This window comes from Bidens hawaiensis, unplaced genomic scaffold (assembly GCF_021521415.1).
Source record: "Bidens hawaiensis isolate Kalapana, Puna unplaced genomic scaffold, B.hawaiensis_p1.1 tig00028747_1, whole genome shotgun sequence".
In the NCBI taxonomy this organism is placed as follows: Eukaryota; Viridiplantae; Streptophyta; class Magnoliopsida; order Asterales; family Asteraceae; genus Bidens; species Bidens hawaiensis.
Window position 1 is genome coordinate 236,505 of NW_027494707.1, and position 16,086 is coordinate 252,590.

General features: G+C 34.0%; 2 protein-coding genes and 1 pseudogene across 2 annotated transcripts; all 3 read left to right on the forward strand.

Annotated features, from left to right (window-relative positions):
• Window positions 1-1,557: 1,557 nt before the first annotated feature.
• LOC143577612 (LOB domain-containing protein 38 pseudogene) lies at window positions 1,558-2,755 on the forward strand (annotated as a pseudogene).
• A 10,002-nt stretch (window positions 2,756-12,757) lies between these two features.
• Window positions 12,758-13,228, forward strand: LOC143577613 (uncharacterized). The gene has a single exon (XM_077061397.1). The coding sequence runs from the start codon at window positions 12,758-12,760 to the stop codon at window positions 13,226-13,228; it is 471 nt and encodes a 156-aa protein (XP_076917512.1).
• A 270-nt stretch (window positions 13,229-13,498) lies between these two features.
• Window positions 13,499-15,708, forward strand: LOC143577615 (uncharacterized). The gene is made up of 2 exons (XM_077061398.1): window positions 13,499-14,349; window positions 15,018-15,708. The coding sequence occupies exons 1-2, from the start codon at window positions 13,499-13,501 to the stop codon at window positions 15,706-15,708; spliced, it is 1,542 nt and encodes a 513-aa protein (XP_076917513.1).
• Window positions 15,709-16,086: the final 378 nt, after the last annotated feature.

Sequence of the window (16,086 nt, forward strand, 5' to 3'; positions counted from 1 at the left end):
GTTTTAACATGTTTTTTTAGCCTTTTTCTTTTTTGTTTTACATAGGAAATCTTTTTATCTATTTTTTAAGTTGACGCTGAGTAGCGACGTGAAATTTATTTTTTATTTTAAATTTTAATATAATTAACGTTTTTTTTTTCCATTTTTTAAAATTTAACTACATATATTGCAAATTACGACGCCCACATCTCATCATTCATTTCTTTCTTGACGCACAAAAAAATAGGCGAGACTTGATTTGAAGATTTAGTAACCCAATTTAGGGAAAATATGCATCAGAACTTTTGAAAATTGGTTACTATTCTATGAGATTTTCCTCTAATGGATAGTTGATAAGTTATGCAAAATATTCTTTGTGTTTATTTCCTATGTATTTGATTAATTAATTCCAATTCACCTCCTGTGATATTGTGACCTAGGCTTAGATTTATAGTTATAAAAAATAAGTTATTTATAATTTGATAAAGGGCCTAATCTCTTACTATTTTATATATATAGACATTAAATTTTTTAGTGCATGTTTTTGAAAAAAACAAAATTTCGCCCCCTGTCGAGAACACGCCCTAAATGGCCCTGCTTGAGAGGTGGATAGAGATTAGAAAAAAGATGATTGAGAGAGTTGATCTGATAAGACTGATAAATCATTTGTGATTTATGTGAGAAAAAATAAGGATTGATTATATAAGATTTCTTTAATACTTTTTTTCTCCCATACAGCTAACTTGTTAAATGTTTGTTTAAATTGTGATATGTTACTAGTAGCATTGGGTGTTTATTTCTATTAAAGTGTTGTGAGCTTGAGTACCACACATATTAGCATCAGATAACTTTAAGAATAGATTTTAGGCCGTGTGTACAAGCTAAATAAAAAAAAAATCCAACTACACTGTGATTTAAGAATGTTAAGAAATAGAATAAATTATGGATCAATCATATAAAATTCCTTGATATCCTTTTCTTTCCATACAACTACCCTTCTTAAATGTTCATCTAGTTACTTTAATGACACTATTGAATTCAACCATTAATGAAATAGCTAGAAGTTCACATATATATATTCTTTTAAATTTCTTGCATTACGTATCATGTGAAATGATATATATCAACTTGAGACGCTCCGTGGATCCGGCGTCCTATCAACCTGATATATCTTTATTTTTTCTTTTGTTTCTTTCTTCTTTCTCACTCTTCTCCTCTCAAACACCCGTCTTATAAACTAATTTGAAATTTTAGATATCTTTCACTCTCTCTTTTCTTCGTTCTCTCTCTTTCCTCCACTTCGATGCCATGTAGGAATAAGATAAGAATACACATCCACCGAATGTGTTATTGTAAAGCCATTTTTTCAAAACAAACTCAAGAGATTGACGAGTGATGACACACTTGTACAAAATGCAATATTACTATTTATAGTAAATAACAATTCACATTTACCGTTTTACCCTTCAACCCCACCAACACTCAACAAATACATAATGACAACATCAGCCTCTTTAAACCTTCTAATCTCTCTTTCCCTAATTCTCATATTTCACAAAACCGAAAGTGTTTGCAACAATGAGCTGCAATGGCTGCCGAGCTCTCCGCAAGGCCTGCGAAGCCAACTGTGTGCTCCGCCCATGTTTGGACTGGATCCAATCACCGGAAGCCCAAGGCCACGCCACTCTCTACCTCACCAAGTTCTATGGCCGCACCGATCTCCTCAATTTCATCTCCAACGCACCGTCTGATGATCAACGCATTGGTATCTTTAATTAGGATCAAAGCTTTTTAATGTCCGGAATTGTTATTTTAGTTTAGCATTATTGCATGGATTGTGAAATTTATATTGGATTGGTTATTTGGATCTCTTATTTCTCTACTCAAAAGATTTATGCTTTTAGATATTTTTATAACAGATTAAGTGTTGATAATTATAAACAATTAAATATTTTCATGAAAAATTAAATTTTAAATATATATATATATATATATATTAAAATGAACTTATATATAATTTAATAATTAAGCAATACTTTGATGTTTTAAATTAAAAAAAGAAGCTATTAAAGGCTATTGTTTATATTTGGTTTTCATAAATAAGTTTTCATAGTGTGTTTTTTTTTTTGATGCAAGAACTATGTGTATTTGAAGTACTTAAGTTTTTATTAATATTTGAAAACTTAATTTTAATAATCGCATGTATTGTGAAATACTAAGTTTTGATGTTTCTATAATTTTATGTTAATATTAAAAAGCAAGTTATTAAATCCTTTGAAAATTTTCGGTTTTCTTTTTTAGAAAAATAATATTTTCTTTTATATTTCTTCATGCAATATACTCTAGCACCGGACGTCACACGGTGCTTGAATTTTTAATTTTTTTGAAACATTAAAAACTTATTTGTCATTTCTTATATGTAATATTTGCAGCGTTATTTCGATCGCTTCTGTTTGAAGCAGCGGGGCGGGCGGCGAACCCAATAAACGGAGCCATGGGACTCCTTGCGACGGGAAACTGGTATCTCTGTGAGGCTGCAGTGCAGACGGTGCTTTCTGGTGGCTCGCCAGAAGCCCCTAACGACGGAAACTGGATTCCGGAACTTGATGAAACTTCAGTTGGCTTTTTATCCGGAGCTGAATGGGGGATGATGATGATCCAGAATCAGAATCAGGCTGGTGCAAGCAACTCCAACCCGGTTCAGGCTGCGGATGTGGCGTCGGGCTTGGGCCGCAACGCCCGTGAAGAGCCGAAGTTGTTGAAGCTTTTTGAATAATGGAATATGTGTGTAATGCCGTCGTACCACCTTGTTGAAAATTAGGACTAGGAGTCTTAGTGTTGATGGTCGGTTTGTGTGTCCCGGAGTTTGTGTTTCATAATAATATATTATATATAATAAATTGGTGACGGTTTATCAAATTATCTACGATCATGCTGATTTTTATATTTCATATTTATTTAAAAACACTAGTAAGGAGAAAATTCATCAGGATGAGAAAACCCTGTTGAGTCTAACAATCGGTTTTACATATTTTCATAATAATATTTAGATATTATTTTTACTTATATTTAAGCTATTAAATATTTTTTTTAAAACTATGAAATGTTATCATTTGAATACCTTTTCTAATATGTCACGTGTTAGTTGCATATAGAGGATGTGCACCCTTTAAACATAGTTGTGCTTGTAGGAGAGGAGGACCTGTTTGCGAGAAGGGGAGGAGCCGAACGGACGTCGTTAGAAACACTCCATGTTATGGAGATCGGGATGGAGATTCACATTACCCATTTGATGGTTTTGACGTTGTTACTTCGGTGGTGCTCAAAGGGGCACTACTCCATTTTAGATGTGATATGAAAAAAACATCTTTTGCTCTATCCCTTGCCACCCCTTTTTAACCCCATAACACTCATCCAAAGAGTAAGGCCGCCTAATATTGTGGAGCCGCTGGTCCCCTCGCGGTGCGGATGATCTTTATTGCGTTATAGAAATTCTTTATATTATTAATTTTAATTTTATAAAGTATTCTTAAAAATGCAAATAAAGAATAATGTTTACATTATTGGTTAATTGTATAATTAATATTTAACATTCAAATGGATTCATATAAACATATAGGGTAAATTTCATTAATTATGTAAATCGTAATTTAATGTACTGTTATTTAAAACCTGCTGAAAAATCTTTTTTCAAATTTGGTTCTTTAGAGCACACAATGTAGACTCGGGGGGGGGGGGGGGGTGAGAGAAAACCGGTACATGGTGAGAACACCATCCCTTTTTTTCTCGGGTAACGTTTCATTGGTTTTCATGGTGTACTCGGTTTCCATGAAAGAATGAACAAAAGCAATAAAATAAATGAGGGACATCAGGAGAAAATGGGGAGAAAAGGGATCCAAAGAACCAGGAACATCATCTCCACCCCTGGTTTTGGAAGAAAACGGGGAACCGGACAATTCTGTGCTCTTATGTAAATTTTAATTACTTAACATTAACTATACTATCATATATGAATGAAAAACTAGATTTTAACATGAGATAACTTCATCAAATAGTATTTGAGGTTTTAACTCAATTTACTTTTAACTAGCTTTAATTCTTTTAAAGTTACCCAATTTTCAATGTCATTCAAAGCAATTTTATTAATGTTATTTTATTAATTTAACTAAGTAGCCTTATAAATCATGATTAATATATTTGGTAATTTTTATAAATTAACTTGAAGTTGAAATATTTTCATTAAATACAAAAAACCTAAAATTTTCATAATCTTTTATTTTTAGGTTAAATTGAAAAAAAAAACTCGGTATAGGATATATATAGGGTGAGAATCCTAAGAGAACTTTTTGAAATTGAAAACCTTGAGTTGAGAAAAATTTTGAGCCACAAAAAAACACTAGAAAATATTTTTAAAAAATTATGAAACGAAAAAAACATGATAATTTTAAAAAGGTAAAAAAACCAAAAGTTTTTATTTTTCATCATGGTTTCATTAAAAAAACATAATTATACACATGTATATTTTTATTTAATATCCATTTACATAAAGTACACATATATACATTATCATTTATTTTAATCGTACACATAAAGAATAACATGCATAAAATTAAAAAATAAGTATTATACATACATGTATAATTTTGCTAAACAGATATTGTTTTTTTAATTTTTTATGAAACCTAGGATAAAAATTTTGGTTTTTTTCCATTTTGTATTTTCACGTTTTTTTTTTTGTAATTTTTTTTATTTTTCTTAAAAAGAGTTTTTTTTTTGTGATTCAAAATAGTTCTCAAATTTTTTAATTTCAAAATGGTTCTAACAGGATCAATATATATATATATATATATATATATATATATACTGGGAAGGAATAATTGAGAGCCTTGTTGAGTTTTAAGAACTTTAAGAACCTCATTCTTAACCACACATTTAATTAAATATGTTAGATTATGTGGTTGAGATTAAATCTGATTAAAAAATTAAGCAGTAGAGAGAATAAAGATGTATAGTGATTACACTAATTTAAACGTCCGTTACACCTATGTAAAAAGTCGATTCGGTGCGCAAATATTGTATTTTTTCTTCATACATGTAACATAAGCATATTACATATATATATAAAAAATTCAAAAAAGATTTTGTTATGTTGAGCTCTTTCGAGTTTTTAAATTCAAAGGGCCCTCAAAAGAAATCAGTCTATATATATATATATAGGGAAAGGATCAAGAGAGAACTCTTTCTTAAAGAGAGAACTAGAGAACTAATAAAGAAATATTTTTAATTTAATTAAAAAAAATGTTTTTAAATTTTTGTTTTTGTCATTATTCTTATATTTTGTTACCATTCACTAAAAAAAATAAAAAAATTAAAAAAATAATAAAAAAACTCGTTGTAGTGCACATATGCAATACATCGACTTTTTTTAATTGCATATGTTCACTAGTGTGTATTTTGATATGTGCAATAGTGTTGAATAGCATATATGTAATTTTTTGTATTGTATTAGTGCAATAGTGTTATATTATATCCAAAACTACAAAAAAAATCAATATAATGCATATGTGCATCAGTGTTATATTACGTATATGCGATAGTGTGTTTGAGTACAATTATTAGTGTTGTATTTGCATATATTCAATAGTGTGTATTGTATAATGCAATTGTGTTGTATTATATGTAATAAAACACTATTGTATATATGTAATACACATTAGTGCGCATATGCATTACATCGACGATTTTTTTTAAGGAACAATATCATCTTATTAGAAGGAGGAAAGAAAAAAAATCGCAAAATATTTTAAAAAAAAGTTAAAAATAATTTTTATCAGTTCCCTAATTCTTTCTTTAAGAGAAGTTCTTTCTAGATTCCACCCATATATATATATATATATATATATATATATATATATATATATATATATATGGACATGATCAACAGAGAACTCCTTCTTACAGAGAAAACTAGAAAACTAATAAAGAAATATTTTTAATTTAATTAAAAAATATTTTTATTTTTTTTCTTTCATACTTCTTATATGTTGTTATTCTTTACCATAAAAGGTATTAAAAAAAAAAAAACATCGTTGTAGTGAACATATGCAATACATCGATTTTTTTAATGCATATGTGGAATATTGTGTATTTTGATACGTACAATAGTGTTGAATAGCATATATGCAATTTTTTGTATTATATTTATGCAATAGTGTAATATTATATATAAAAGTAAAAAAAATCGATATAGTGTATAAGTGCATTAGTGTTGTATTATATATATGCGATAATATGTATTGCATACAATTATTAGTGTTGTATTTGCATACATTAAATAGTGTGTAGTGTATAATGCAATTGTGTTGTACTATATGCAATAAAACACTATCGTATATATATATATATAATACACATTAGTGCACGTATGCACTACATCGACAATTTTTTTTAGGATGTATGGCTGTCACTTTGACCCGAAAACCCAACCCAAGAAAACCCGTACCAAATCTGAACTAACCCGACCCGAGAAACCCGAACTTGAGAAAAGGCTAACCCGAACCCGAATCGAAGTAATTCGGGTTGGTTCTTGGGTCCAAATTCAAAGTTTCTTGTCAACCCGAATATACTTTTAGTTTTAAAACCATATATGTTTTTAGGTATTATAGACTAAGTGATGTATAAGAATTTATACATCTTTTTGGCACTAAAATATCTCAAATAAGCATAATATTGACAATTATATTAAAACAAATAACCATTAATGTTTATAATTTCTATCTATAGGTGAATAGCCCTAAGGAATAAAACGAACTGATGTACGAAGAAAAACGGTGAAAACAGATTTAACACACCCCATGGTGAATCAAGGCATGACCAAGTTTAGAGCTTACGAAGTAAAGACCAAACTCAGGAAGACAAAACATGGCCATGTTAACCAAAACACATTGGCATTATCAAGAACAAGAGGAAAGGACAAAATAGAAGGCTCTGAAGCTAAACATGGTCGTGCCTTCCCAAAACGCACTCATGCTTTCAATACAAGAGAAAAGCACAAAATTTGAACTATTGTGGACTCACCACGACCGTGCTTTGCTTAAAACGGCATGCTTTCCCTTGTTGTACGACCCGACAAGGAGCATTCAATGCAGCATGACAAAAACGTCACCATGGTCGTGCTTTGCTTAGCACGGCCGTGTTTTGGGCGTCTAATCAGCCTATAAATTGAATGCTCATCTTCCACATTGAAGACACCTTAAAACACTTTACTACACTTCAAGCACCTCTTTTCACCACCATTAATAAGGAATTATCCAGTCCATCCATCCTTTGAAGCTTAAGAAGATTAAGCTCTTGGAAGAAGTCATTAGCATAAAGGATTATGTAACAACCTGGCTTAAGTGGAAACGCCTGATGTAACATCTCGGGAATACCCTGTTCATATTTGGGCCAAAAGTGACAATTCTGAAACTTAAAGGGGTTAAAATGAAAATTTTGGTTTTTCAGACCCATCGCACTACGCTATGGGTGGACAGATTAGCTCATCACGCTACGCGATGCGATTCCCTAAAACTTCGGAAAAAGGGGCGCCGCGCTACACGATGGTCCGGGATCAAGAGGGCATCGCGCTACGCGATGACCCCATTAAGTAACCAGGGACACGTGCCCAACCACGTGTAAACACATGGCAGCCTCTTGTTGATTGCGGCGTCGCGCTACGCGATGGCCATAGGGAAAGCCCCATCGCACTACGCGATTGTGGCCAAAACTCGCCTATAAAAGGGCAGCTACGGGTTTAGCCCATTTCATCCCATTTTCACATTCACAAACACACACTTAGTGTTGGGAAGCGTGCTAGCTTTGCCGAGAAGTTCTGAGGTCCGTTTTCGTGAAGTTCGTGCAAGTATTGGAGATATAACGAGCCGTAGATCAGTTAAGCGAGTTAGGAGCGAAGTTCTGCCAACTAAGCAATCATTCTGCCTTAGCATAAGTATTCCAAGCATTCACTAAGGTAGAATCTAAGTTTAAGTTATTTTCAATCACATTATATTAAGCTTAGACTCAGTCAAGGGTATGTCCTTTAACCTTGAAAGTATTTTCAAAAGCATTCACAAACAGATTTTAATCAAACATTATTTTTATAAATATAATGTTATACAAAACTATAATTTGACGGGCATGTAGTAATAGAAAGGGGGATATCATTAGTAGACTCCTCTTTCCTAAAGTAAGTAATTCGTACACATCTGATGGTTGGGTAAAAGTTAGTTTATTTTTTATATTAATTAGTTAATTTTAGTTAAATAATCGAATGAACATTGGTACTTCAAGCATTGTTTACGTGTTTCAGGATATTGGAAGCTATGGAGCTTAACGAGGATATTTACGGGCTTGGAACGAAGATCGAGAAGTAAGAGATTGGACGTGCATACATCACGAGGCATTCAAGGAAAGGAAAAATGAAAATCTGATATTTTACATCTTCGCGATACACGAAGATGAAAAGAAGGGCAACTTCGCGATATGCGAAGTTGCATGAATTTGGCCGCGACTATTTTGTCCTTCGCGATACGCGAAGAAGCATGCCTGGACATCTTCACGATATGCGAAGATGCTTAAGTCGGCCAAAAATTTAGGTTTTGCCTTATATAAACCCTTTAACCTCCCCATTCGGTAAAAAAAAGACGACTTCCAGAGGCAGAAGAGGTGTTCTAGGGCGACTTTCATCCATTCCAAAGCTTCCGATTTGTCCTACGATCTTATGTTCATCAAGATAAGTGCTTTAACGATTATGTCGATGTCCGGCTAGTCATGTGTGTTTGTTCTAGGCTAAGGTTTTGTGTAATATACTGTTATGATCAGATTCTTGTGCTTCATGAATATAGCTTGATTAATTTTATATGATTTGTCTTGCTTAATTAGTATTTGGTTGATTAAAGCTTGAGTTTGCGATTATTGATTTGTGTAACGTTCGTTTGGTTGTCCATCAACACTTAGGGTTAGGCTTTTATGTCATTAGACTAGAATCATCAAACCTTATCATTGAGTTAATTATCTTAGACGTAGAGTTGGTAATTGTGGTGTCCGGGTGCATTTGTGTCAACAATTCGGTTAGGGTATCGTTTGTCATCATAAATCAAACCATAGGACTAGCAATTTTATAAAACCAAATACTAAAAAATCTGTGATTGACGTATGGAACACATAACCCGAACCTAGAATGAATGCTTTTTAATTAATATTGTTTACAAATCTTTTTAAGTAATAATTAGTTTTAATTAAGTCTTTTTATAAAAACCGCTTGACATTGTTTGTCCGCTTAGATTAAATAATTAGTTAGAAATTAAATAAACTTGCACTTTCCTAGAGTCCTTGTGGAGACGACCTTACTTACCTGTACTAGTTATAGGTATTTAAGTCTTTAATTAATTGTTTTTGAGTAGACCACGACAGCCTACGTCAACATCCCGGGACACGTTTACTTACCTGGAGAAGTTTGCCAACGTGATAGACTCTATTAGGCCAAAGCATGCTATACCCAACGTCGCATAAATACAATCATGATTTCAAAATACATTCACAAACCTAATCAAGGTTAAAACCAGACTTAAAGTCTACAGTCTAATCAAGAAACACCATCAAGGTGATCATTCAAACCTATTTATTTATAGGTTAACAATCAGTTGCAATCAAGAAAGGTTTTCAAACGATCACATCATCGGTACAGGTGAATACGTTAAACCTTTACAAACAGTCAAACATATTTATACTCTATAAGATTGACAGGTTGTTGTCTTATTGAGTCAATCAAACATTTACATGAGATTACGTGATCTCTAAAACTTTATAATACAAAGTAGAGAATAAAACAACTCAGACCGAATACACATGTGTCTGGATCCAAACATAACCATTAAGCCTAAACAGTCAAAGGCTACGTGGTCGCGGGCTAATGGTCATATATAGTTTCTCCGGAATGGGCTACGTGGCTCGGAGACTTGTATGTGTGTAGGGCAGTGTTACATATACCGGGTATAGCAATATATCTGCTAACTTTGCCAAGAAAACTATATTTGTATTATGATTGTTATTTAAATGTTTTTAGAGTCATAACTATTCACCAGCACATAGCTGACGTATTTTAATCCCACTTGCAAGTAATTAAGTTTGATGATATATATAGCAAGGATTAAAGTCATCTCGAAGATAGAAGTTCGCACCGCATGATGGCTCAATTTTGTTATAAAATCCTTGTAGAATTAAAAACAATATGTTGTAAAACTTCAACTTGGGTATTTAATTCCCAAGTAAATTTTCAATGTAAATTAATATTATATTAAACCTTTAAGTCTTCCGCTAAAATTAAACTATAACTCTGATATATTTACAAAACAGGTACCAACTATTGGTCACACGCCTAGGCCCTAAGTTGGGGTGTGACTGGTTGGTATCAGAGCCATCGGTTTTAGCGAATTAGGTATTATGATAATAGTATCTAAGCTTTAACCTTAAGATTTTCATCATTATTATCATTGTTATTATTATGTAGGGATAAGATAGGATTGGTAATCTTTTCTATCCCTAATACTAATTAAGTGCAGATGTCGTATGTTAATTATCTTGGTCATAAGTATCAAGTCGCTAGGAGAACTAATTCCATACCTATTCCTAATCCGCCAGATATGGCCAGCAGCAACAATAACAGTTACTATACTAGCTTTTTCGGCCGGGAGCAGCCGACAGTTTTGAATTTACCATACGAGACATAACCAGTATACTTACCTGGTAGCCAAAAAATGCCGATTGAGATATCGGATGACACAACTGAAAACAATCCACAGTATCACCGATAGAGGAAGTAGAAGTTCAGAGTAGATTTAAACAGGAAATTTACACCGATTCCTCTAGCTGGATGAATTGTCACTCGGACCCAAGCAGATGGCATTTCGAATTGCCACCTCTGAATGTTCAAATATTAGCAGGACCAAGTCATCGAAATCCTGTACAATCACAGATGCCACAAGGTGATTCCTCAGATCTTGAAGAAGAAGTGGAAGAATTTCATCATCAATTTCCTCCATATATAGGTCCAATCTCAACAATCTCAGAACAAGCTAATAAGATAAGAGAAGAAGGGCGTTTGATTGAGGAATTTAACACCAACAATATACCAGATGAGGAAATGCCGTCATACGTAGCCAATCCCCACTTATATCCTAAGGAAATGCATATTTATTCCCTGCCGCATCAGCACCCACAGGTTATCCAAATCCGCTCAATAGGTGATGGATGAACTTAGAAATGAAAGGGTGAATAAAAAGAAAATAGGGAAGAAAATAATAAAGAAATGTGATAAGATGAAAAGTCTTGTCAAAAAGTGGGTCAAAGACTAGAATAAGTTGTTATGTAACGTTATGGTTGTATTTCCTTTCCGATGTATCATACATCAAAATGAAATAGAAATGTTATATTACTGTCTTCCTAAATGTAAGGCCCCGATCCCGGAAACCCTACCTTGGCGTTGGATTTACTCATAAACACAGTTCTAAAATCAAAGTTAATTAAAACTTTCGCGGACTAATTAAAAACTTCATGCATTACATTACAAAACATCGAATCTTGACTTAACATACAAATTTTCATTAATGGTCATTTAACAAAAACGCATCAGAAAATTAGTTTCATGAAATTTCGCATGGGAATTTCGCTTCGCATGCTTTTTTGCTTCGCATGGAAATTTTTCGCTTCGCATGGCTGTGCGATGCGAAACAACCTTTTTCTTCGCTTTTACCATTTTAAAGCCATTTTTCTCCTTATTTCCTCTTTAGGACCCAGTTTTACCCTTTTTATGGGTTTTGGGTCGTACCAACTTTGTATACCCATGTTTTATGAGGTCCGAACATCACCTTTTGTCCTATTTCATACTCGTGAGGCTAAGACTCACCAAGTTTATGTTTTTCTTACATCCTACAACCCGATCTACTAAGATATCGATTTGCATGTCGAACTCAACCACAAAACTTAACCTTGTTGGCTAAAACTCACCTTTGGCTTCGGGTTTGGTTCGGATCTGGACAACTCGAGGATCTGGACGTGATTCTTGTTGTTTGCAGACACTTAATCACCAAGATCTTCCTTACTTTAGCCCGGAATCGGATTCGGGTCTTGAGAGAGAGTATGTGTGTGTTCTAGGGAGTGTGTGTGTGTTGTGGGAAGAAATGGTGAAGGGATGAGGGGGATGGCCTTATATAGAGAGCTATGGACCCCACCACCCACTTCCTTCACCAATCCTAATCCTTATCAAATATAAATACGCACCCATTTAAACGAGCGACTCATGCGAAACAATAATTTTCTTTTATTTAGTAATCTCGTAATACGGATGTTACACTAAAGTTATTATTATCTTTATTTTACAGCATGTTCGGAAAGGAGAAAGCTGATAGTAACCCAACTGTCCAAGATAACAATAATGAAAGGACAGTGGAGGAAAATATCCGAGCAATACCTCTCGAGTATGTATGCGGTATTCGTGATTTAATTCAAGGAAGCTGTTAACCCATTAGTTGAATTAATGAAAAATAATCCAAGTAGAGCAGCATCCCGTTCCAAATGACCAAGTCAAAGCAAAAACGAAACTGTCCTGTCAAAAAGGGAAACTAAGAAAGAAACTGAAAAGAAAGAGTCCGAAAAGAAGGAAACAAAAAAGAAAGAACCGGAAAAGAAAGAAGAAGCAAGTGTTAATAGATCGATTGCAAAAACCGAGCTACCAAATAAAACAATGAAATTAAAACTTCAAGAAGATTGTGATTTTAAGGCATTCAAAGTTTATAGCCCCAAAGAGTTCTCTGGAGATAAGGGAGCGATTGTAACCCTCCGATGGTTGGAGGAGATGGAATGGATTGTTATCATCAGAAAATGTTCAGAATCAGAGAAAGTTCAGTATACCTCCCAGATGTTTAAGGGAGAGGCTCTAGAATGGTGGAATACTCTCATAGAAGTCAAAGATAGAGAGAATTTATACAACTTGGAGTGGAAGGTGTTTAAGGAAATGATTTTGAAAAGGTTTTTCCCGATTAACGAAATAGACCAAATTCAAACAAAGCTATGGAATCACCGGGTTATTGGAACCAATTTAAAGGAGTATAACACTAAGTTTTTGGAGTATTGCCGAATTGTTCCGCATCTAGTCACCCTCGAATTTAACAAAGTGACTAGATACATTTACGGGTTACCAATAAAAAAACCGTGATTTAGTTTGTTCGCACATGCCTGCTATAATTGAGTCAGCAATGGAGTTAGCCGGATATCTGATGGACGGAATGATCCGGAATCGTGATGAGAAGAAAAAGAATTAGGAGAAAACGCCTATTGGTGGAAAGATGATGAAGGTCGAGAAGAAGAAGGAAGGGACATTTATGTATACTCGTCCTATTTGTAAGTCATGTGGAAGAAGGCACTATGGTAAATGTTTATGACAGTCAAGACCGTCACCTGTAATTTTTGTAAGAAGCCTAGTCACATGGAAGCTGATTGCAAGAGAAAAACGGTTGTATGTTTTAATTATGGCGAGAAGGAGCACTTTAGTACGGAATGCTCGAGGAGGAAACCAACAGTCACCGCAGCTGGAGCAAGTGGAAGTGGTGCAAAAATAGATGGTCTAAAGGGAAATGCCCTAGTCTTTATGCTCGATACACAAAAGGCAGCAGATATACCGAACGTGATTACCGATACGTTTCCTATCAATAACGTTTATGCTAGAGTGTTATTTGACTCCGGTGCTAACCAGAGTTTCCTAGATCATAAATTCTGCAGTCTGTTAAATGAACCTCTAGTAAAATTAGATAACCATTATGAAGTCGAAACAGCTAATGGAGATTTAATTAGAATACGTGAGGCCTTAGGTAATGCAACAAGTTCATTAGCTAGTTATGACATACCTGTACGATTATTACCTATGACTTTAGCAGGATTCGATGTAGTTTTAGGTATGGGTTGGTTGGCAATGAACCAAGCCCGTATTTTATGTAGTGATCAGGCGAATGAAATTCGAACACCAAATAGTCAAATCATTCGGATAGTTGGAGATAAAGAGGAAGGAAAAGTCGGAATAATTTCAAAGATAAAAGCCAACCGTTGTCTAGGTAAGGGATGTCTTGCTTTTATGGCTTTTGTAACCAAAGAACCCGAACCAAAGAAGTTGGAAGAAGTAGCAGTTGTTTCAGAATTTAAAGATGTATTTCCTGATGAGTTACCAGGAATTCCGCCAGATAGAGAAGTACAGTTTAAAATTGATTTAGTGCCAGGAACCTCACCAATAGTTAAGTCTCCTTATAGACTGGCACCTACAGAGATGACGGAATTGAAGAAACAGTTGGATGAAATATTAGAAAAAGGATTTATACGACCAAGTTCTTCACCTTGGGGAGCTCCGATATTGTTTGTCAAAAAGAAGGATGGTTCGATGAGAATGTGTATAGATTATCGAGAGCTGAACAAGGTCACAATCAAGAAAAAATATCCGCTTCCCAGGGTTGACGATCTATTTGATCAACTTCAAGGTGCAAGTCATTTTTGTAAAATTGATCTCAGGTCTGGATATCATCAATTAAAGGTCTAAGAAGAAGATATTCCAAAAACAGCATTTAGAACAAGGTACGGACATTATGAGTTCACCATTATGCCTTTCGGACTCACTAATGCTCCAGCAGATTTTATGGATATGATGAACCGTATTTGTAAGCCACATCTTGATAAATTTGTCATTGTATTCATTGATGATATTCTCATATATTCGAAAACCAAAGAAGATCACCAAATTCACTTAAGAATTATGTTGGAAACTTTGAGAAGAGAAAAGTTATATGCCAAATTCTCGAAGTGTGAATTTTAGTTACCAGAAGTTCAATTTCTTGGTCATATTGTAAAAATGCCAAAGGTATTCAAGTTAATCCAACTAAGATAGAATCCATAACCAAATGGGAGAAACCAAAGACACCGACTCAAGTGAGAAGTTTTCTAAGCTTAGCTTGATACTACAGGAGGTTTATTCAAAATTTGTCAAGACCGTTAACAGCACTTACTCGAAAGTCTGTTAAATTAGAATGGGGACCAAAGCAAGAAGAAGCATTCGAGACATTGAAACAGAAATTAACAAATGCGCCAATCTTGGCTCTACCAGAAGGTCAGGATAACTTTACCATATACTGTAAAGCTTCGCACACGGGTATGGGATGTGTCTTGATGCAAGGAAAGAAAGTCATTGCATATGCTTCAAGACAACTGAAGGTCCATGAAAATAATTACACTACACATGATTTGGAACTGGGCGCGATAATCTTTGCATTACAGCTATGGAGACATTATTTGTATGGTGTTAATTTCACCATATACACTGATCACAAGAGTTTGAAGCATATTTTTTATCAGAAGGAATTGAATATGAGGCAAAGGCGTTGGATGGAGACTTTGAATGACTATGACTGTGAAATTGTATACCATGAAGGAAAAGCCAAGGTCGTGTCAGATGCTTTGAGCAGGAAAGAACATGATAAACCAAAAAGAGTTCAAGCTCTAAGACTAGAACTTAAAGTAAACTTAATCAATCAAATTAAGGAAGCTCAAAAGTTGGCATTAGAAGAAGAAAATATTAAAGCTGAAAAAGAAAATGGAATGATTGATCAGTTAGTTAAAGGCGATGATGAAATACTCCGACTAGGGAAAAGGATATGAGTGCCTATGGTTGGAGAACTGAGAACTAAGATTCTTGATGAAGCTCATAAGTCAAAATATATGATGCACCTGGGAAGTGACATGATGTATCATAATTTGAGGAATGATTATTGGTGGATTGGCATGAAGAAAGACATTGCCATATATGTTGCTAAGTGCTTAACGTGTTCAAAAGTAAAATCCGAACACCAAAAGCCGATGGGGTTGTTGCAGCAACCTGAAATCCCGATATAGAAATGGGATATAAAAACCATGGATTTTATTATGGAGTTACCAAGAACTTCATGACAAAATGATGCAATCTGGGTTATCGTAGAAAGATTAACTAAATTTGCTCATTTCATCCCAATACAAGAATCATTTAGTATGGATAAGTTA

Excerpts from the sequence above, each read along its gene's own strand:
- LOC143577613 (XM_077061397.1), top strand. The coding sequence starts at position 12,758 with ATGAAATTAAAACTTCAAGAAGATTGTGATTTTAAGGCATTCAAAGTT.
- LOC143577615 (XM_077061398.1), top strand. The coding sequence starts at position 13,499 with ATGGAAGCTGATTGCAAGAGAAAAACGGTTGTATGTTTTAATTATGGC. Across the intron at positions 14,350-15,017 it reads ATGACGGAATTGAAGAAACA|GAGGTTTATTCAAAATTTGT; the intron begins GTTGGATGAAAT and ends TTGATACTACAG.